Source organism: Hippoglossus stenolepis, chromosome 7 (assembly GCF_022539355.2).
Source record: "Hippoglossus stenolepis isolate QCI-W04-F060 chromosome 7, HSTE1.2, whole genome shotgun sequence".
Classification (NCBI taxonomy): domain Eukaryota; kingdom Metazoa; phylum Chordata; class Actinopteri; order Pleuronectiformes; family Pleuronectidae; genus Hippoglossus; species Hippoglossus stenolepis.
Window position 1 is genome coordinate 16,835,499 of NC_061489.1, and position 20,464 is coordinate 16,855,962.

The window sequence follows — 20,464 nt, forward strand, 5'->3', positions numbered from 1 at the left end:
TGTGTGTGTGTGTGTGTGTGTGTGTGTGTGTGTGTGTGTGTGTGTGTGTGTGTGTGTGTGTGTGTGTGTGTGTGTGTGTGTGTGTGTGTGTGTGTGTGTGTGTGTGTGTGTGTGTGTGTGTGTGTGTGTGTGTGTGTGTGTGTGTGTGTGTGTGTGTGTGTGTGTGTGTGTGTGTGTGTGTGTCTCTCAACTCTTTCTCAATGATATTAGATATTAACAAGCTCTAATAAAACCATGTAACTGATAGTCCACTAACACCCTGGCCAGAATTGATCACAGTACACTTGGCCTGGTTATGGGAATGACTATAGGTACCAACTGTCGCTGCATGTAGTGTGAGATATGGCGTTTTAAAGTTTATTCTCTCATAGACTATTTCACCTTATCTTCAATTATGGGGAAGTGTAAGTAATTCTGGGACTCTGATATTTCCTGTCTTACTTGACATATGTCTTAAAGTCCAGTCATTACTTTAAGTTTTAAATTTGACTTGTTGACACCTGTAGAAACCTTAAGTGTGTATGCAGGTCAAAATCCCCTGCAGCAAAAATAATTTGATCTGTGATGTGGAGTAAAGTCATGTTTGCTGATTGAAATGGAGAAGGGGAGTCTGAAAAGGAAATAGATTTGATGCCAACTTGCTTACACAATAGCTGTGGAGAAATAATGAAAGCATTTAGAGACTTCAACCACAGGTCTAGAGTCTGAATGGCACAAATCTGTTTTTTGAAAAACACAGACAAACCAAAGCAATGCTTCTGCTGATCAGCTTTTTTTCATCTGTATGTCAAACTATTCAAATATATAAATGCACACATTCACATACCTGTGTGGGATGTTATCAATGATTATTAAGTGGTCATGTAGGTAAAAACTACTGAGTCTGTCCTCAATTTACTACAGTGCACTGTTTGTATCAGTGCTATCTATGCATAACGATTTATGTGAGTAATTCTATGATCATCAAGCTGAGCATTTTTTTCATCTTTTATTCTGTAATAAACAAACAACATACATCACATTTATTGCATCAAATATAGTTAAGAGCTAAAGCTACTTTAAAAGTGACCCCCGCCCAAATCTGTTCTTCACACATTCACAGGCAAAAGATGGCAACAGGTTTGCAGTTAGGCTCATTATATCACAGTCATGTCGATGAACATCTTGAACTATAGAAACATGTTCATCAAATGCTAAGCTAGGAATATGCTAACATTGAGCATGAACAATCTGCAAGCAGATTCTAACCCAAATTTATTCCAATATACCAAATGTTTTGATTATGATTGTATATTATTTGTCTTTGGGCTAAATGTACATAAGAGGATCACACAGATGATGTTTAAATCACAGTCGGCCCAAACACTGAACATACTGCAGTAATGATGCATCTGATCAGAAATATCAAAGTGTCCACAATACATTGTTGAAACTCTTACTGGGTGGATATGTTTAGATTAAAAACCTTCATGGTTGGATTTCATGTGATTGTGGAGCAAACACAAAAGGTACTAACACCTACTTACTGCAATGTAAATATATGTCTTCCCTTTAAACCTATCACTATAACATTAGGTGATATAACATTGTGTAAGAGTGTTAACTTTCAGGCTTTGATTCAAAGTCTAATGTGCAGTGTGGTTAATGTAATAACGTTAAGTGTTTATACAGTAAGTACACTTAAGCCTTCCTGGATATATTAGTGGTAACTGTGTTCCCCTTAATAAGTGCATTCAAAAAAGGTTTTACAAAAAGCAAATGTGGTTTAGTAATGCATTTCTTTCTTGTCAGACATCTGTGGTTACACTATACACTGTTACACATACTGTCGAGTTGTAATGTAACGTACAATAAAAGCCACTAGGTGGTGTATCATTCACATGTAATATATTGTAGAGAATTGTGATATGTTTACGTGAACTGCAGGAAAACAATATGAAATATTAGTAGACTAATGATTGGAAAAGACTGATCTTAGTTCGGTGTTGCGTCACTCTGTGCTGGCGCCGGGGTGCACCTGACAATAACCTGTTGGAGATATTGAAGTGGAGGCCGGTTAGAGAGCAGGGAAACAAGAAGGCGATGAAATGATGACTGACACAAAACTGGTATAAGATATAGTTGTGATAATTGACATCTGGCTTCCTCTGGCTGCTGATGTCTCTGGTTATTTTATAAATGTATGTGTGAGTCTCGTGAAATTATTGGTTTTACTTAAGTTGCTCTTGAGCTGTTTTTAGGTCTAAATTAGTTTGTTTATATGATGAAATATGATACAAGATTGTATTAGAAATTGTATACATTATTTTAAATAAACATTTGTAATTAATTCTGACCTATATATTTGGTTTTCTGTCATATGTTGTCGGTCTGGACCTAAATGTTTTTGCTGCCAATCAAGGCCAAAATACTAAGATTCTAGTTATGATATGAAGGACCTTGTGAGTCACACGGATATTACTGTGATAAGTCTCAATTTCACCCTATCAACCACATCTGGGGATCATATTTACAGCATGTGAGAGGAGGAAAACAAACGTTTAGGGCACCAAAAAGTAGCAAGAAGGTTCTGGTTTGAATCCCTGTTCCACCTGGGTCCCTATTTATATTCTTCCTGTGTCTGTGTGGGTTTTCTCCAGGTACTCAGGCTTCCTCCCACAGTCCAAAGACATGCAGATTGAGGTTAATTGGAGACGGTAAATTGACCATACGTGTAGATGTGAGAGTGAATGGTTGTTTGACTCTATATGTTGGGCCTGCAATACACTGGTGTCATGGCCAGGGTGTACCCCACCTCTCACCTAATGTCAGTTGGGATTGGCTCCAGCTCCCTAATGAATGGATAAATATAGCTCTAATATTTGCTGTTTCCACCTATTCTTTGTGCATTTGTGTTGGTTGTCTGGAACTTCTGTGCTGGTTCAGAAAAACATCTCCCTCCAAAGGGGTTAATTCAATTCTAATCTCAGTGGGCAACGCTTTTTTTAGATACAATTTCAGAAAAAAAGAAAAGAAAATTACCTGCGTGTTTGTGGATTTCAGTGCTAAACGTGCGACAGAAGACAAGAAGATGAGGATCCCTGCCGCACACAGAGAGGACGTGAACAGTAAGCCTTCAACACCAAACAGCTGTTCCTAAAGTGTTAGAAAGTGAAAGGGGGGGTTAGTCATACACTGTGAAAATGTCAATCTCATCTATTTAGTCAAAACAACCAACCAACCAACCAACCAACCAACCAACCAACAAACCAACCAACCGTGCTGTAACTCACAATTCTGTTTTGGGCCCATTCCTGGTCCACTGCGTGTCTTGCCCTGTATTTAAGGTAGCCTACATGGGATAAGCAGTACATCCTGAAACCAATGGAGATTACGGCCCCTAAGAGGGAAACCACATACATGGCCAAACACACGGTCACCTGGGAAAGATGAGTTCAACAAAATTAAATGGGTCATTGAGAAAAGAAAGAAAGACTGATGGGTGACACAATAAAATACATCATTTTGACATAAAAGCACAAATATGCCTACCATCTTCTTGGATGGATGTATCTCGGTGTAGATAGACAGTTTTCCACTGACAAGAAACTTAAAAAACACAACCAAAACACCATGAGCATCATGTTCTCCTGTCATTCACAAATATTTGTTGACAAATGCATGACATATCATCTTAGATCACACATCAAGTTTAAGACTTTGTCAAAAAACAAAACAAAAAAAAACAAAGCTCATCTGTACTGGAAAGTGTATTTTGTCATTTGACAAAACAGAACCAACATGTGACACTTTCTTGTCCGGAAACTATGACTAAAAAATTTGTAATATCATCGTGAGGTTGCCAGACAACCAGCAGAGACATGTATGTGATGTGTTGTCCGCTTTGGTAGACAGAGTTTATCTTCCTACAGAGCCAGGTTAAATGTTTTACTCCTGTTTCCAGTCTTCATGTAAAGCTTGAAAACTGGTTGCTTGTCCTTTCACCATTACCATACATGAAATAAAAGAGTGGTATCAAACTTTGCATCTTAATCTTGGAAAGATAACAAATGAAGATCACCCAGTTTTCAAGGGATTTTAGGTGCTTCTCTTAACTATACATTGAATTGGTGATTAAGTGAATGTTATTAGTGAATATTCAACCATTCAAGTACACTATCTCTCCATTTTCAGCATGTGACTGGTAAACACTTGAGTGTTAAGTACCAGAATTCCCTGCCAGAAGGGGATGTAGAATGAACCAGAGGTGTGCACACTTTCAGAGGTCAGATGAAATCCCATCAGGATCTCTGCGCAGCCAAAGATCAGAATGACAATCTAGAAAGGAGAAGAGGAAGGAGGCATTGACTGTACCTACAGCAGAGTGACACTTGTACCGTGGCTCTGTGTAAATCTACTGATGAATAAGACGTAGAGCATGAGTGACTATAACTGTCCATGATCTCAGCTCCGTGTGGCCCTGCAATGTTTGATGTCCTACCCCAAGAGCCTTGGGCTCCTTCCGGATAAATCGATGCAGGGGTTTGCTGGTCATCAGCACCTTCTGGTCCGCCGCCTGGTTCCCATCTTGTCCTGTTGCTGTCGCTCTAGTTGTTGGCTCAGGGCCCTCCATTGCCAGTAAAACTATATACGCTGTGTCTGGCCGTGGGAGTAGAGAGCAAGAGTTAATCGAACCAGATGAATACTGTGGTAAAGCAGAATGACTCCAGACAGGCCACAGTGCTGCAGGCAAAAAAGTAGTGTGCAGAAGATTGCAGGGGTTTGAGCAAAAACATGAAGTGACCCACCTTGTTTTAGTTGTAATGCAGAGGAGGAGTGTGAAAGATAACGGGAAGAGAATGCTGAGGGTGGAAAGAGGAAGTGAGGAAATCTGAGACTTTTTCTTTTTTTCTTCATGAAGGGGAGGAGCTGGACACTTTGGGAAGTTGCAGGCCGAGGCTGTTCCACACTAAAGCCACTAAATCAGAGCTAAATCCTACTGAGATCTGTGTGTATATACAGGCACATGAATACACTGTTTCGATGTCAAACAGATATCAAAACTGTCTCCCTGGGTTGAAGCCAGCGATGATCTCATTGTGTTAAATGAGGAACGCTTTATTTCATTGACATCATTTTGTATCTCTATGGGTGTGGACATTCTGGATGTGGTTGACGATGGACTTCCATTTCACAACCTTCTCTGGTCCAGACTTTGAGGAAGTCGCTGTCCAGTAAATTAAATTTTTGATGCCGAGCAACCATTTGTTCACCACCAGACACTCCTTATTTTTGGAAGAAAATTATGAATATCTTATATTTAATAGATTTTCACAAAAACAGCAATTTGCATGTGAAATATTAACACTGATGTAAAACCATTGAATTATTCATGTTTTATTCATCACCTGGTGAGTCTGCCCTCACATCTCCAACCACTGCAATTTTGTTCTTTTGTTTCAGTTCCTCAAACATGGTCTGCTGTTCCTTTTTCCATTTGTGATTGATTGCAGGTTCCAGAAACATCCTAGCATGTCTCCTGAAGGTGTCATGTTGGAACATCTGAAGACTCATGGCTCTGCAGACCTAAACACAACAGCAGAGCAAACTTTAAATGTAATTGTTTAACAAAAGTCAGACTTGGATTCACACCCTTGAGTTTCTATAACACTTTTGCGACTTCGGTGAAGGATCCACCAGTAAAATAAATGGCAGCAGATAACTGAGGATTTCCGACAGGAGTGCTTCCCCTGATAGGTTGGCTCTGCCACTTCCTGGTGTACTGGCAGTTTGGGCAGTGACTTTGCAATGATTAACGTGCTGGTGAAAGTCATCGTGTTATTGTCTTGTATCAGCAGCTGCAGCAGGAGGAGGGTGGATCCTTTTTTTCACATGTTTACTCCAGACATGGAGAGTGAACGTTTCTCACGTGCTGCCAATAGGTGGTCTGAGTAATGATGAGTATTTGCCTGTGGATGTCATGGAGCTAGCTACACTCTGAGCTGCGTCTCCATCTCCACTCTCACTGACAATTATTTATTTTCTTCCATTCACGTTAGAAAACAACAACAGCTCCTCGTTAGCGAGTCGAGCTGGTTTCATGAGTTGCTTCTAATTTCCAAACAACTGGATGAATACAAAACTTTGAGGGATGGTTCTAGATTCGTCAAAGATGTTTAAATAACACCAGGACTTTAATGGGTTAAAAAAAAAAAGAAAGACTGTAAACATTGTTTGGTGCATGACTCGGCTGCACTGTTGTGTGCAAATCACAGTTAGCTAACAGCTAGCTGCGCCAACTTTACCCAACTTAGCTGCGGGAGCTAACGTGCTACAAGCTACAACGCCGTCTGTGCTGAAACTTTATCCAGGAGATATTTTGACCGACTCTTAATAGAGAACAAATATTGAACTGATATGTGTCACTAACGGGTTTTAATTCCGGGTCTTCATCGCGGCCCTTTACAGAGGGATCCGCCCCGTCTCTCAGCAGAAGCCTGGCCGCAAATCCAGCCTCATGCCGGAATCTGTTGGTGAAACAGTCCTCGGTGAAGTGGCGCGCGCGCACACACACACACACACACACACACACACACACGGCTGCTTGTGGCAAAGGCGAACAGAGGAAATCTTCCGTCGCAACAGTGGGTGTGTCCCTCTATCTGCTGGGTGTGTGTCCCTCCATCTGCTGGATGTGTGTCCCTCTATCTGTTGGGTGTGTGTCCCTCTATCTGTTGGGTGTGTCCTCTATCTGCTGGATGTGTGTCCTCTTTCTGCCCTCTCTGCTGGATTCCTCTATCTGCTGGGTGTTTGTCCCTCTATCTGCTGGATGTGTGTCCCTGTACCTGGGCCACGTGTCCAAATACACACGTTCCAGGTTAAAGGGATAGTTCACCCAGAAATGAAAATCCACTCATCTCCTCATCACCATGCCACTGGAGGTGGTGGGTGAAGTGTTTGAGTACTGGGAAATATTAATGTTTCTTAAAAATGAAGATGGCATTAATATTAGTATGTCAACAGTGCACAGGAGTGTCGAGTCGTTGGGATTGTTCAGGAGGAAAGTCCAGTCTGTGTCCTGGAGTTCGCTCTCTTCCTACAGGAGCAGTTAAACCAACACAGGATGCTTCATGGATATAAATGTATGCATTTGAAATGCATCCAAACCGGTTTGGTGGTGACTCAAATCTTTATTACGAGATGTGCATGTCTGTGAATGCAATGGCTTCTGTATATTACCTCTATTATTTTTCCTATTTTACCTGAAAGTAAAAAAAAAAAGAAGCAAACTAGGTCCCCTCAACCTGAGATTAAAAACTAAAATATCGTCAGAAATGATCACAAAACCACAATTTCATGTTTTTTCTCAAGATGTTTATTAGTATATTTGATAAATGTAAAATTGCATTGGATTTTTTGGCTGATATCTAAAATCCATGATCATCACCAGCATCACAAAAAGGTAGTTTTCATCTCCCTCATTCCAGATATTTACAGTCAGCTTTCATTTCAATAAGTCCTCTACAGTTATACATATAGTCACATTATTGTGCATAAGTACTATTCTTTACTGTCTCTCATTCAATTTTAGGAAAAGGTTTGTGATTGAGTGTAAATCTAGAGGTATAAAAAAAAATGTACTTCATTGTTACAGTTATTAAAATACCATTAGTAACAACACTGATATCCAATGGTAAAACATCATCATTGTTAAATATAAAAATAGCATCTCTTTCTCAGCACACACAAGTGAAAGTATAAAGATGTTGTCCTGTATCATTAGGTGTGTCCACATGGCCTCACTGTATCCTGTGTGTGTGTGTGTGTGTGTGTGTGTGAACTCAGCATCACGGGACGTTGTCCACCTACAAAACACCAGATCAAATTAGTCATTATTGAATTTTGAATTAGTCTAAATTCAACAAACAGAAAAATCTGTAAGAATAAAAGTCTTTACTGTGAGGTCTGACGAGTGAGTCAGTAGGTGGTGCTCCAGGAGGTATGCTGCTCTTCGCCTCATCTCTCCTTCACTATTGTACTGAATGGCTTCTAACAGTGAAACTCCACCAAGCCTCACAAACTCGTCCGCCACCTAAAAGGAAAGAGCAACCAGCATCTATGAGATCTCAGTTGTTAGATGTTACAAATACAGGTGCTGAATAAAAGCTAATCGGCATAATCGCATTAGTTGTTTCACGTAGGCCATTTTCAGACATGAACATCTTATGGAGGTTTCCTTTTACATTTGCGGAACGCAGCAGGATATTTAAGTCAGACACATTCACAACAACAGGAAAATGTCAGGAACATTCAGGTGAGGGGAGTTGCCTGGTTAGAGCTTTGAAGAAGGCAGGATGTGGTGTATAAATTCTGCTGCAGACATGTTTTTGTTTACAACACATCGAAGATAGAGGTAGAACCAACAACTGACTCAACTGTAGTGTTTTGCTTTTTGCACTGACAATACTTCAAGTTGGCATTTTTGACAGTGTCTTCTAAGGTGAGGAGCCTTTCTTACCTGCTGTGTGCTGAGGACCAGCATGAAGAGGACCTCCAGACTGAGGGTCACCATTTCTTGGTCAGCCATCTTAAGTGTTGCACAGAGTGTAGACACCAATCCAAGCTGGGCCAGCTGGACACAGAACTCCTTTTTTTTGTGGGCGATGTTTGCTAGAACTCTGAGGACCTGACAAGATGACACAGACCAGTGAGATTAGGTGTAACATTGTGCAAGAGTGTGAGGAAGACAGGGCTCAAATAAAAACTATAATGTGACCATCATCTGCCACTGTGGAGAAATATTACAAAAGCAAAGTTTGGCCTTTGCTTTCACTTACCATTGTATTTATGCCTTGAGAGAAAGGCAGAAGCTGGATAAGTCCAGGGACCAAGTTGAGAGAGAGCAGAGCAGAGCAGAAATCACTGGAGGCAGCTGGAACAGAAATTGATGGGAAAGGCATTGGAATAAATCATCCCCAGGTGGGAAAAGAAGGAAACCCTCCCCGCAAATTCTAAAAAAAATGAAGTTGGGCACGAAACAGTGACAGAGCAGTCTTACCTGTGAGGTTGTTGAGGACCCAGGCGCTCTCCCTGGCCAAGGCTGGCTGGGTGTGTGGGTAGGCCTGAAGAAGAACACACACAGCAGCCGCAAGTCGTACGTCGCCTACTTGAGTGCTCAGGCTGTCCACTGGGCAGAGGGACAGGAGGTTTCCCACACACCGCAGCACAGGACAGACAAGCTGAAGATGCACAACACATAAAAGACCATTAACAGGTTTTCATATTTTAACTGAAGGATTTTTAATGATGTATAGTTACATGCATAGGCGGTTTTCCTGCCCTTAATATGAAAAAAGAAATCAAGGTAAAAATGTGTTCAGGTTGATAACTTTTAAATATAGCGCTGTTATCAATAACTAATCTCAAGAAGTGCCCTTTCTTAAACGCACCAATCAGGAAAGTCATACCACGACATTAATGCATAAAGAAAACAATCTTTTTTAAAATATAAATAACTGATTGTTTACCTGCCTCAAACAAGTTTCAGCAAGCTGATTGTCATACCTCATTGACATGAACCAAAATATGAAAACATAAGATATACTTGTGATAAAGGTGCTGATACACATTATATGTTTCAAGAATGCAAACAAAACCAAACAAACAACAAAGCAAGGGAGTTAAAACCGATAAAACCGATTATGAAATGCTGTATTTGATCCATTAACGTCCTTACCAACTCCATTCCTTCTTCTTTCTTTCCTTCAGCGACAGCATCACCTAGTGACAATAACAAAGAACTGCACTGCAGCAGGGCCCCACGAGCCAACAGCTCTCTGTTGTCCTCACTGCTTCAGATAGGATAAGAAGAGAAGAGAGGCAGATCCTTGTTATTATGATCAGTGAAATCACATTGTTTGTGAAGCAATGACATCTTGTCTGTAAATATAAACAGACGGTTGACACTTGCTGAGAATATCCTACCTGCATGCCAGGTAGTGGAGACACCACGCACACTCAATAGCAGGTGCAAGGCCAAAGTTTTGGTCTGGAGTCAGGACTGATAGCAATTGTGTAGGTAAACTGGAGGCCAGGACCTGCCTGCAGACACAGAGGAAGCTCATTGCACAACTGAGGACAGCATCTAATGACAGTATAGCCTGACAAAATAAGTGATTTAAAAAATTTGTAATAGAGCAGTAGAAAATTGAGAGATGAGTTGGCGTGCAGTTAAGAGTGCTTACGGGATTATTTTCTCTGCTGCATCTTTGGCCTGGAGAAGCTGAGAGAGGGTGAACCCCACCGCCTCCACCACTGACAGATTATGTCTCTGGTTCTGGACACAGAAAAATCACCAGTTTAGGTGATAATCACAATCAGATTTTAATTTACTTTCTATGACATTTACTGACATATTACCAAAGACACAGTGAAGTAGAGTCCTGCACTGGGTTGAGTACAACAGAATTTTTACATCTAAAGATTATATCGAAACTAGTCAGCCGCAAGGATTGATTTTATTGTGAAATTTGATAATACCACATTTGACCACTTCCCTTCTGCTCAATTAACTGTCACAAAACTAGCTGGTACATCCAAATCAATCATGTAAAGAAAAAAGTAGCCAGCAATGAATACGTTCTTAGTGGCTCTGCTGCTTGTATATAAAGTGCCACAATGCATTAGCTTTTGATCGGCACGTCATTGATGAGAAAACACATTGACAGCTGCAGGAGCACAGGTGCTGCGACAATTCACAGATACTTTTCCAATAACTCAACCACAAAAACAGGAGGACAAGGACTCCTCGCTTCCACCTGAGGTGCTTTTACTATGTTAAGGACCAATGAATGTTGTTCGGTTACCTCTAGGCAGTTGGCCAGAGCTGGTATGATTCCCTGGGCCAGGAGTTTCTCTTTCACAATATCACTGTCTGGGAATAAATTACCCAGCGTGTAGAGACACAGCTCCTGTGTACACAAGAATACACACACACACACACAAAGTAAAACAATAAATAATAATAACTTCATGATAAGTTGATAATATTACACACTGTCTGCTATGAGTAGCTACTAACAGTGAACTTGGTGCTCTGGCCAGACAGGTAGGTGAGCAGGTAAGGGGTGGCAGGCAGACAGGCTGGGGCCACATTGGTGTGGGGAGAGTGAGACAGCTCATGAAGACAGCGGACAGCATGGAGACGGCACTGAGCATTAGAGCCAGTGAGGAGACTGACCAGCAGATGCATACTATTCTCCTGCCTTAAAAGAAGAAAGATACACAGACATGTCACATGATAGAGATTAAAGAAAGCAAACAATAGTGTCACTTTAGATGATTTGAGCTGCTTTCAGACATGCTCTGAAGTCCAGACATTTTCCAAAATGTTTCCTGATAGCCCCCACGAAAACTGTCTGGAGCCCATCTAAGAATAAAGCAGGAAAATCTGCAGAAAATTCACAGCTAGCAAGTGGGTGAAAAATATCCCAGGATGAAAAAGAGAAGGCACATGAAGAAGACGCAGACGTCAACTTGGAAAGACAATGAGATTCGAGAGCTTTTGGTGTTAAGAGCCGACTCCAGTGTTGCTGTGCTGTGAGAGAAAAAGTGTAATATCCGCACCAGGTTTTATATGTCATGTCCTGGCCCCTGCGTGCTCCACCCAGTAGCCTGATTGGTGTTGTGAATGTATGTGACCCCGACAATCTCCTGCTACGTTCTTCATATGTTAAAGGCAAAAATGTCTGGACCCAGGTTTCTGGACATTTTCCGGGGTTCATGTCTGAAAGCGGCTTTCATGCGGCGACACCACTGTACTTGATGAAGCTGAGCTGTGCTGAAGGGCCACGGAGAGTGTTACTCAGGGCTCTCAGGTGGGTCTCCCTCTCAGGCCCGCTGTGTTGAAGTTTGTAGAGCAAGCTGACCACGTCCTGGGGAATTGAGCACAAGGTTCAAATCTCACTCAATCCTTCATTTAATGAAAATACCGAACAAATAATCTTTCATCTCTCTCTGTCACCTGTTCTCCTGACATGGTGTCCATGGTGACCTCCGGCTGTTCCTCATCCTCATTCAGCAGGAGCCTCTTGCTCACCAGCTGTCTGTCTCTGCGGGCCTGTCTCAGTGCTACAGCAACAAACATGGATAAACTTCAGTGAAATTAAAGCAGCTTGTACTTGGTTGTTGATTGTCAAGATGTTCCACAAGCCATCAATTTGTCAAGTTCATGGAGAAAGCTGTCATTATTGTTTACTACACAAATGTCACAGTCGCTGGAGGATGCATCAGATTAGTGTTAAAAAACAAATATGAATTTATATTTAAGTATAGTCTAATAAATTGCTATATATAGGTGATGTGTTATCGTCTGGTATTAAACACTGTGGATGATTGTTTAATCTTCATTTGAGCAAATACTGTGAAACAAATGCTAGTTTACCATTAGCATGTACATACTGTATATCGCGTACACTTACTAGTTTTTACACAAATATGTTTAGCTTGCTTCCCTTTCTTGTAAATAAGCTTCAACTGTAACAGAAGCATGAATTGGTCTTTAGCTTCTCTTTATTCTAACCTTCACCACCACCACGGACTTTAGGTTAAAAACACAGCGACATTAGGAACAAACCTTTCTCGTGCTCCCTCCTCTTCAAGCGGGCCTCCTCCGAGCTGCCGCCCTGTCGACCCGCTTTGTGACGAACTCTGTTCAGCCTCCACATCCTCGCTCCTGCTCCGCTTGGGCCACAGGCTGAATGTAAACACTGCTCAGCTCGCCATGTTGTGATCAGGGCTGATGCATTTCACCAGTGATGATGATTGGCTGTGACATTCTTCTTCTGTCTCCTCTGCCCTTTGACAGCTGCTGCAGCGCCACCCAGCGGGTTCTTATGGGAGACTAATCAGTATTGTATAGAAAGATGGTTTTTTTTAAGTCTATTTATCTATGAATATCTATCTATCTATCTACCTACGCATATATTTATATATATATCCATCTATCCACCTACCCACCAATCTATCTATCCATTTATCTATCTTTCTATCTATCTATCCACTTACCTACCCACCCATCTATTTTATCTGTCCATCCATCCACCTACCCATCAACCTATCAATCAATCTATATATGCATCCACTTACCTACCTACCTACCTACCTACCTACCTACCCGTCCGTCCGTCCGTCCATCCACCTACCTACCTACCTACCCGTCCGTCCGTCCATCCACCTACCTACCTACGCATCCATCCATCTACTTTTCGTAACAACACTTCAGACATGGTTACAAAAACTATAGCGTTTTAATTTGTATTAAAGCATAATTTACAGAGTACATATGAAAGTTTTATCCAACAGTTAAAAAATTCTTTAAAAAAAACATGCAACTTTCATCCAAAATACGCTATTAACAGAATTTCCATCTTATTCTGTAAAAATCTCCACTTTCCGAGTGCCCCTCCAGTTCAGATTAGTTTAACATGGTAGACTGAAGGAGAATGAGATTCAAAAGATACGACTCGGTTCAATGTGAATGAATTTCACAAATATCCTGAGAGGGATCATCCATTCAATTAAACAGTTACAATCCCCTTCTAAATATTTAAGCCATTAAAATGGGAATCACAATACAAAACACAGTAAAAAAACAACAACAAAGACATCTATGACACAATATGCCACATTTTGTGTAGTAAAAACTTCAAATAAAATAAAAAAAGTACCCAAATAAAAAAAAAAATAAATGCGATCCATCTTTACATTTTGAAGTGATCATTGAAACCATTAAAACATGAATGGTAACTGGGTGGAAAGGATGTGTTGACTTTATTCTGTGGTTGTGCACTGATGAAGAAAGAACGTCTTCATGACTCTGTGTTCTTGGAGGATTTCTTTTTCTGTGGAAAATTTCAGACAAGGAGAAAATTAATGGATCTGAAGAATTATCCTCTAGCACTGAAAGCTCGTTCATTTTGCCCCCAACAATGACATCAATTTAGCTGCACTGAATTTCTCCAGAAATTATCCAGAGAGATGTACGTGAGTCCAACGCAGTCGCTGCAGACATTCTCCAGCTCCCTATTCAAAACTCTGGAGAATACAGCAGGATAATGTCTGCAGAATTCACGACGAGCGTGCGGGTCTGTCGATGACGTTTCTGACATGTGACGACGGATATGAAACAGAAAAAACTAAAATAATACAACCTCAGGATGGAAAAAGGGGTCAAACACATAGAAGATGTTGACGTCCAACTTGGAAAGACGAGATTCAAGAGCTTCATCGGTGTGTCAATGTGCCCTAAACAGAAATATGTGATTTCTGCAGCTGAATCGAAACGTCACGTCCCGCCCCTTGCACCCTCTACCCAGGCTCCACCCGTCACCTAAACGCTCCTGTAAACACGTCAGGACAATCTCCTGCCGCGTTCCTCATATGTCAAGGACAAAGTCTGGATAATGTCCAGATGCAGTTTTTTCTGGACATTTTCCAGCGTTCATGTCTACAAAATGGGTTTTCTAACACATTTAATGCAGAGTACAGTATTGTGATACCTTTTTGTGGGAGTCACTGGAGGGTGTTTCTATTGCTGTCGTGTCTTGGACTGAACCTGCAGGCGTCTGTAGGACATCAGGTGATTTCAACTTGCTTTTCTCTGAGAGAACGACAAATGAGTTGAGTGAACAGAAACTTACAAACACAAAGTTTATATTTTGTCTCGACTGGTGTGATTTATCTACGTACTTCTCTTCTTCTCTGTTGGAGGACTGGGTGTCTCAAAGATGGGTTGAGGTAGTGGATCTGCGTCAGCAGAATTATTTTCCAATGATGAGTCCCTTTTTTTCTTCTTCTTCTTCTTCTTCACTGTAGTCATCTGCTCTGGCGTTTCCCCTCCGTCAAAGCTCTCGCTTTTCGTTATCGTTATATTTTCTTCAGCAATCTGCTCCGACACATCAATATGATCAGCTTTATTCTTTTTCTTTTCTTCAACTATCTGCTCTGGATTTTCCTTTTTCTTCTTCCTCTCTTTCTTCTTGTTAACTATTTGCTCTGAATTGTCTTCACCATTAGCAGCCACATCTTCCTTCTTCTCTTCTGTGATCTGCTCCGTAGTTTCTTTATCTTCTTCCACTTTTTTCTCTGACTGTTTCTTACTGTCCACTGTCTTCTTCTTCTTTTCTTTCTTCTTTTCAACATTCTGCTCTGCATTTTCTTTTACTTCTTCAGCTGCCAACTCTTGATTTTCCTCAGGTGTCTTCTTCTTCTTCTTCACTTTTTTGTTTTCGGCTGTTTGCTCTGGCTGTTCCTCATTATCAGTTTTCTCCTTTTTCTTTTTCTTGGGTTTCTTTACTTGTTCTGGTGGCTCCGAAGTTTCCTCTTTAACAGCATATCCATTTTTGTTTTTCTCTATTGCTTCCTCTTCATTCTCCTTCTTTTTCCTGTCCCCCTCTTTCCCCTCTGTCTTCTTCTTTTCCTCCACAGATTTACCAACACATTCTTGCTCTGTGGCATCTTTCCTTTTTTCCTTCTCTTCTTCACTCTCTTTTTCTTGTCCGTCTCCTCCAGTGTCATTTGCATTCCCTTCGACCTTCTCCTCATTCATCTCTTTCTTCTTCTTCTTTTTCTTCTTTCTGGGCTCAGACGCTGTCTCATCATCTTCGATGACTTTCCGTTTCTCTTTCGTTGGCGTCTGATTTGAAGGAGAGACGCTGGATGGAATCGGTGTGTCCTCAGCAGCGTTGAGGCTTTGCTCTTGGCTCAGGGCGAGGGAGGAGGCAGCAGGTATCATCTTTTTCTTTGGACTGCTCTTCTTCTTGTTATTTGTTGGCGTCTCTATTTCATTCTTTTCAACTGTCCCGTCATTCTGTGTGAGAGTGGGAGTGTTGGTTTTTGTAGGAGGCTTCGTCGGGGGTTTTCTGACTCTCTTTTTCTTGGGTGGGGGTATAGAGGAATCCAGAGCGTTGATGGTGTCCATCTTGGCTATGTCAGCCTCTGCGGACAGGGTAAACACGGTGAATACATTGAACAAACAAGGCAATGTGGCACCATCATTGAAAAGAAAACATAAATTTTCTGTGGTGACGTTCGTTCATGGGTGGTTCTGTTCCGACTCCTGGTCTTTCTCCTTTTAAGTGAGACGTCTTTTCATCTGCCACCATTCGCTGCATTTTCCACTCCTCTTAAGCTTCTCCACCATCCAATATGTCTCTTTTAATACCAACACATTAGCTGTAACTAACTCCAGTGAAGTGGGACTTGTTTCGACCTGTGTATTTCTGAGCCTGTCGCACGTCACAGATCTTAATGAACATTTGGCGTGCTGATTTGCTTATGTCAAAGCAGTGGAACTGAAATGTCAGGTTTCTTGGATCGACATTAAAGTAGATGTCGGCTACTGAAGTTTGAACTTGTGGGCAAACTCTGTGGCTTAAGACTCATTTAATATGGGTCAAAGAGAAACGGTTCCTATATCCATTTGAAAATCTCCAGCTCCATATGTATCTAAACAGTATGCTGCTATTCCCAACAGAAAAAAATAACATCATTGTTAGAGATCAGATCAGTAAAATCTGAATTGCAAAAAAAAAAGTTAGTTAATAATGTCATTGCGGAGATATCATGACTTATCTGAAGTGGAGTACACATAACTAATTCATTACAATGTTGTTGAACAGTAGTGAGTGATCAGAAACACACAAAATACTGATGTACTTCTTTGGTGACCGCTCTCCCACTGCATACTGTGTTGTTAGAAATACAACATGGCTGGAATGCTCCTTCAGAGTCTTCGCTGCAGCAGTTGTGTGTCGACATTGTGTGTGTTTGTTCTGTCACAGGTTCAACTACCACTCGGTCCATCACAGGTTTTACAGGGCGGTATGACGGAGATGGTCCATGAGGATACAGAAAGTTCAATCTTCATTCACCTAGTCCCTAAGTGTATGGCTCCAACACACCCACAGCCACCAGTTCTTAACATATGCAACCACAAACCTTTGCATATTCTCTCTCTCTGTCTCTCACACACACACCTACCTGTCAACTGCTGCACCAGTTTCTTCCATTTCTCTACGTCCAGGCTGCTGTCAGAGTCTGAATCGTCTCCACCAGCAGACACGACTTTGTCCTTGGTTTGCGTCTTTGATTTCTTTGCCTTGGCATCACTTCCAACAGATTTCCCTTCACTTTTTTTTCTTTTCACTGGCACGGCCTTAAAGAAAAAGAGGAAAACACAGTCAGCTTATTGTAGATAAAGAACAGCCACGATTTAAAAATCAAAAATGTAATCTCACCTTTTTGGCTGTTTTCGTCCCCAGTTTCTCGCTCTTTTTCTTTGCTACAAATACATGTACAAATGTGTATAATGGGTTACAAATGTATTCAACTGCCCAAACCTGATTCGTTTTATTGTTCAGTGAATAAATAAGATGTACCAACAGGTTGGATGAAAAAAAATTTAAAAACATTGAAAGTTTTTAAAGCATCCTTAAGTTTAAAAATAAAAGAGGGAAAAACACAAGCTAGACAGGACTGTTGACTTTAAGGTCTTCAAAGAGTTACCATGGTTTCATCCCGGACATTTTCAATCATTAGATAAATAAAATGGTAATTTAATGTGACTATTCAAAATATTTCAAGCCCAGAATCACGTTAACTTTCAGCGCTGCACATTTAAAGTCAGTTTTGGGGAAATGAGTGAGTCAGACCTTTGGCGGGAGTCCCTCCTTGTTCTTGAGATTTGGAGCGCTTGGCTGAGTCAGACTTCCGTTTCTTTTTTGAGTCACTGTCAGGAAAACCAAACGTAGTGTAAATCTCCTTGCAGCTACAGACTTCCTGAAGAGAAAGATTGCGAAATCACACTCACCCTAACCACGAACTGTAGATGTCCAGTAACGACTCAGATACGTCTGTCTTCCCCTGCAGACAATTTAAAAACAATCCGAAAATTAAACACACACTGATTAGACAGTTTATTGGGAACTGTAGATCTGACTACATGGGACACAACCTTGATTTATTGGTGTTTATCTCAGGAGACCTGTCCTAGCAATAGAGGCACAAATGAAACTAATCACATCAGCGTGGGTCTTCATTCCAGGAATTATTGCAATGCAAATTAAGAAATCTAAAATTTATCAAGTTATCAACTTCAATTTCAGATGACGTTTTTCTCATGTGTGCTCCGTGTGATCTCCTCAGGTGGTGGAGGGCCTGATCGCCTGTCTGTGTGTATGTGTGGTATTACTGTATATTGTGGGGACCTAAAGCTGTTCACATTGTGGGGACTTGTCCTCTTTATGGGGACAAAATGCAAGTCCCGATAATGAAAACAACAATTTAAGGTACACACGTGTTTTAAGGTTAGGTTTAGGTTAAGATAAGTCTCCAGGGAATCAGTGCAAGGCAAGTGTGAGTGAGTGAGTGAGTGTGTGAATGTGTGTGAGTGATTGTGTGATTGTTTGTCTGTGTGTGTGTGTGTGTGTTTGTTAAGAGTGTGAGAGCGTGTGATCGTGTATGTGTGTTTGTGTGTGTGTGTGTGTTTGTGTGTGATTGAGTGAGAGTGTGTGTGTGTGTGACCTGTGGGCTGTGCCTCTCCAGCTCCTCTGCAGCTGAAGGGAAACCATGCTCCTTCAGGTGTCGGTGGATCAGCCGGATCAGCTTGTGCTGTGATGCGTTCACGGACATATCCGACACACGAGGACGAAGACAAATACACACGCGAAAGTAACAACTGGGAGGATTTTCATATTAACACTGGAAACATCCTTCAGATCGAAACGTCTCCCGAAACTAAAACCCGCATGTTACCGTGTTGCACTCTGAACTGAGGAAGTAGTTTCCTTTGCCGCTGCAATGCACTATGGGAACTGTAGTATTCCGGTGGTGCAACGAGGCGGCAACCACCCATACAACCACCCCATCAGGCCTGGCGCCAGGATGAAGTGGTTGACTCTCTGTTTTTCCTTCGTCTTATTGTCATTTGCCCCTGAAGTTATAGCAGCCTGCAAAGGCACAGGTGAAGTGGATAGAATATAAATGTAAAATTAATAAAGTTGTTGATTTCTCTGGGTTTTAATGTTGTAAACATTATTGATTATGTCCGAACACAAGTCAACAAAATATATAACAAAGGTCTTGTCATTTTTAAACAATTTAATGAAGAATTGGTCCAGTAAAGCACTATCCTGTCACATTGGCCATAGGATTATATTGATCCATTCGTAACAACCAACAAAGACTCCTTTCCCCTTTCATCACTTTATTTTATCTTATTTTTAACGGTAACTTTCAGATGATATTTTCTATGTTTCTGCTCAGTTGCACATCCTGTCACAGGAAGGAAATCGAACATATGTGCATAGACAGGTTACTCCCTTCAGCCAGTCAAGGCTTGTAGGATTTGGATCAGTCCTGTCGGTAAGATCAACTGACAAATTAATGATCTGATCTGTCTACCTCAAGGTTGCTTCTTCAGGACTTTCTGGTTTCAAGGTTTTTATGGTTTCTGGCAGTTCTCCATTACTCAGAACGAATGACACCCTCTTGTTTTGGGGAAAATTCTAAACTCTAAAAAGCAACTGATCGGATGGCCCCTTGTGAAAATAGTTTAAATGAGAATGTCTGGGCCTGTTCCGCCTCATTACCCCCATTTCACCAAGGAGGTTATGTTTTCACCCCTGTCCATTGGTTTGTTTTTTTGTTTGCCGGCAGGTTTAAGCAAAAACTACTGGACCTAAACTTAACTTCCCTTTTTATTTCTTGAAAATAAACTTATTTTCAGTTGGAACTCATGTGTGGTTTTCACTCCTTTGTCCAGTCTTGAGCCGGATTGTTTTCTTCCTCAGTCCAAGCTCACACAATTTAAATGGAAACTCTTGTCCTCCACTGCATAGAGGAGTGGATATAGATAATACATACAGATGGATGGATTAAAAGATATTAAAATTGAGTCATCATATTTTGACAGTGTTTGTAGTCTGTCCTTTTTAAAGATGCTTCAAGCTAAATTAAATTGTGGCACATGGTTTCTATAGTGAGTAAAGCAAACCCAGATGTGATGATTTTGGGCCGGCACTAAAAGGTGAGAAATTAATAGCGAGAGCCTACACAGACCACTGACTCATACTGAACACCACTATTATCCGGTAAGTCTCAAAATAAACCACCTTTTCTTGTCCCTTCTGGCTACCGTTTTAACCTTCTCTCTTGTGGCTATTGGTTTCTGGACTCAGCTCTAGCCTTTACATCTCATCACGTTGGATAAACATCCACCAACCACAGAGCCGGACGATCCACAAAGTATCCAATCAAAGGGACCACTTCTCAGAAGCTGCCAGGAAGGTCAGCCTCCCGTCAATCACAGTTATTTGCACACCGCCTTCTTTTCGTCTGGTTGATTTGGGAGGAAGGTGAAGGTGTCTGGGCTCAACAGGCTGCCAGGGAGTAGATGTGAGGGAGTTGCTGGTGAGACCTTGGGTCA

General features: G+C 41.2%; 3 protein-coding genes across 7 annotated transcripts; all 3 read right to left on the reverse strand.

The window, feature by feature from the left end:
* Window positions 1-973: 973 nt before the first annotated feature.
* LOC118112536 lies at window positions 974-6,709 on the reverse strand. Of its 4 annotated transcripts, none has more exons than XM_035161903.2 (9): window positions 6,572-6,709; window positions 5,388-5,565; window positions 4,788-4,841; window positions 4,481-4,638; window positions 4,207-4,317; window positions 3,532-3,588; window positions 3,273-3,419; window positions 3,022-3,135; window positions 974-2,028 (listed from the first exon to the last, which is right to left on the reverse strand). In XM_035161903.2, the coding sequence occupies exons 2-9, from the start codon at window positions 5,551-5,553 to the stop codon at window positions 1,975-1,977; spliced, it is 861 nt and encodes a 286-aa protein (XP_035017794.2). In that variant the 5' UTR covers window positions 5,554-5,565; window positions 6,572-6,709; the 3' UTR covers window positions 974-1,974. The 4 variants fall into 4 exon arrangements, with proteins under 4 accessions (XP_035017794.2, XP_035017796.2, XP_047196598.1 ...); XM_035161905.2 differs by having other exon boundaries at window positions 6,410-6,633; XM_047340642.1 differs by lacking the exon at window positions 4,207-4,317 and having other exon boundaries at window positions 6,410-6,639.
* A 622-nt stretch (window positions 6,710-7,331) lies between these two features.
* tmco6 (transmembrane and coiled-coil domains 6) lies at window positions 7,332-12,809 on the reverse strand. Of its 2 annotated transcripts, none has more exons than XM_035162118.2 (13): window positions 12,614-12,809; window positions 12,002-12,108; window positions 11,800-11,912; window positions 11,060-11,243; window positions 10,845-10,949; window positions 10,224-10,315; window positions 9,964-10,080; window positions 9,716-9,827; window positions 9,038-9,218; window positions 8,817-8,911; window positions 8,498-8,665; window positions 7,937-8,071; window positions 7,332-7,844 (listed from the first exon to the last, which is right to left on the reverse strand). In XM_035162118.2, exons 1-13 carry the CDS (start codon window positions 12,702-12,704, stop codon window positions 7,827-7,829), a joined length of 1,518 nt encoding a protein of 505 aa, XP_035018009.1. In that variant the 5' UTR covers window positions 12,705-12,809; the 3' UTR covers window positions 7,332-7,826. The 2 variants fall into 2 exon arrangements, with proteins under 2 accessions (XP_035018009.1, XP_035018008.1); XM_035162117.2 differs by having other exon boundaries at window positions 9,716-9,830.
* Window positions 12,810-13,267: 458 nt separating this feature from the next.
* On the reverse strand, window positions 13,268-18,828 carry LOC118112604 (DNA ligase 1). Its single transcript, XM_035162058.2, has 8 exons — window positions 18,562-18,828; window positions 17,849-17,901; window positions 17,691-17,767; window positions 17,277-17,320; window positions 17,020-17,194; window positions 14,728-15,975; window positions 14,538-14,638; window positions 13,268-13,880 (listed from the first exon to the last, which is right to left on the reverse strand). The coding sequence occupies exons 1-8, from the start codon at window positions 18,667-18,669 to the stop codon at window positions 13,848-13,850; spliced, it is 1,839 nt and encodes a 612-aa protein (XP_035017949.2). The 5' UTR covers window positions 18,670-18,828; the 3' UTR covers window positions 13,268-13,847.
* Between the last annotated feature and the right edge of the window lie 1,636 nt (window positions 18,829-20,464).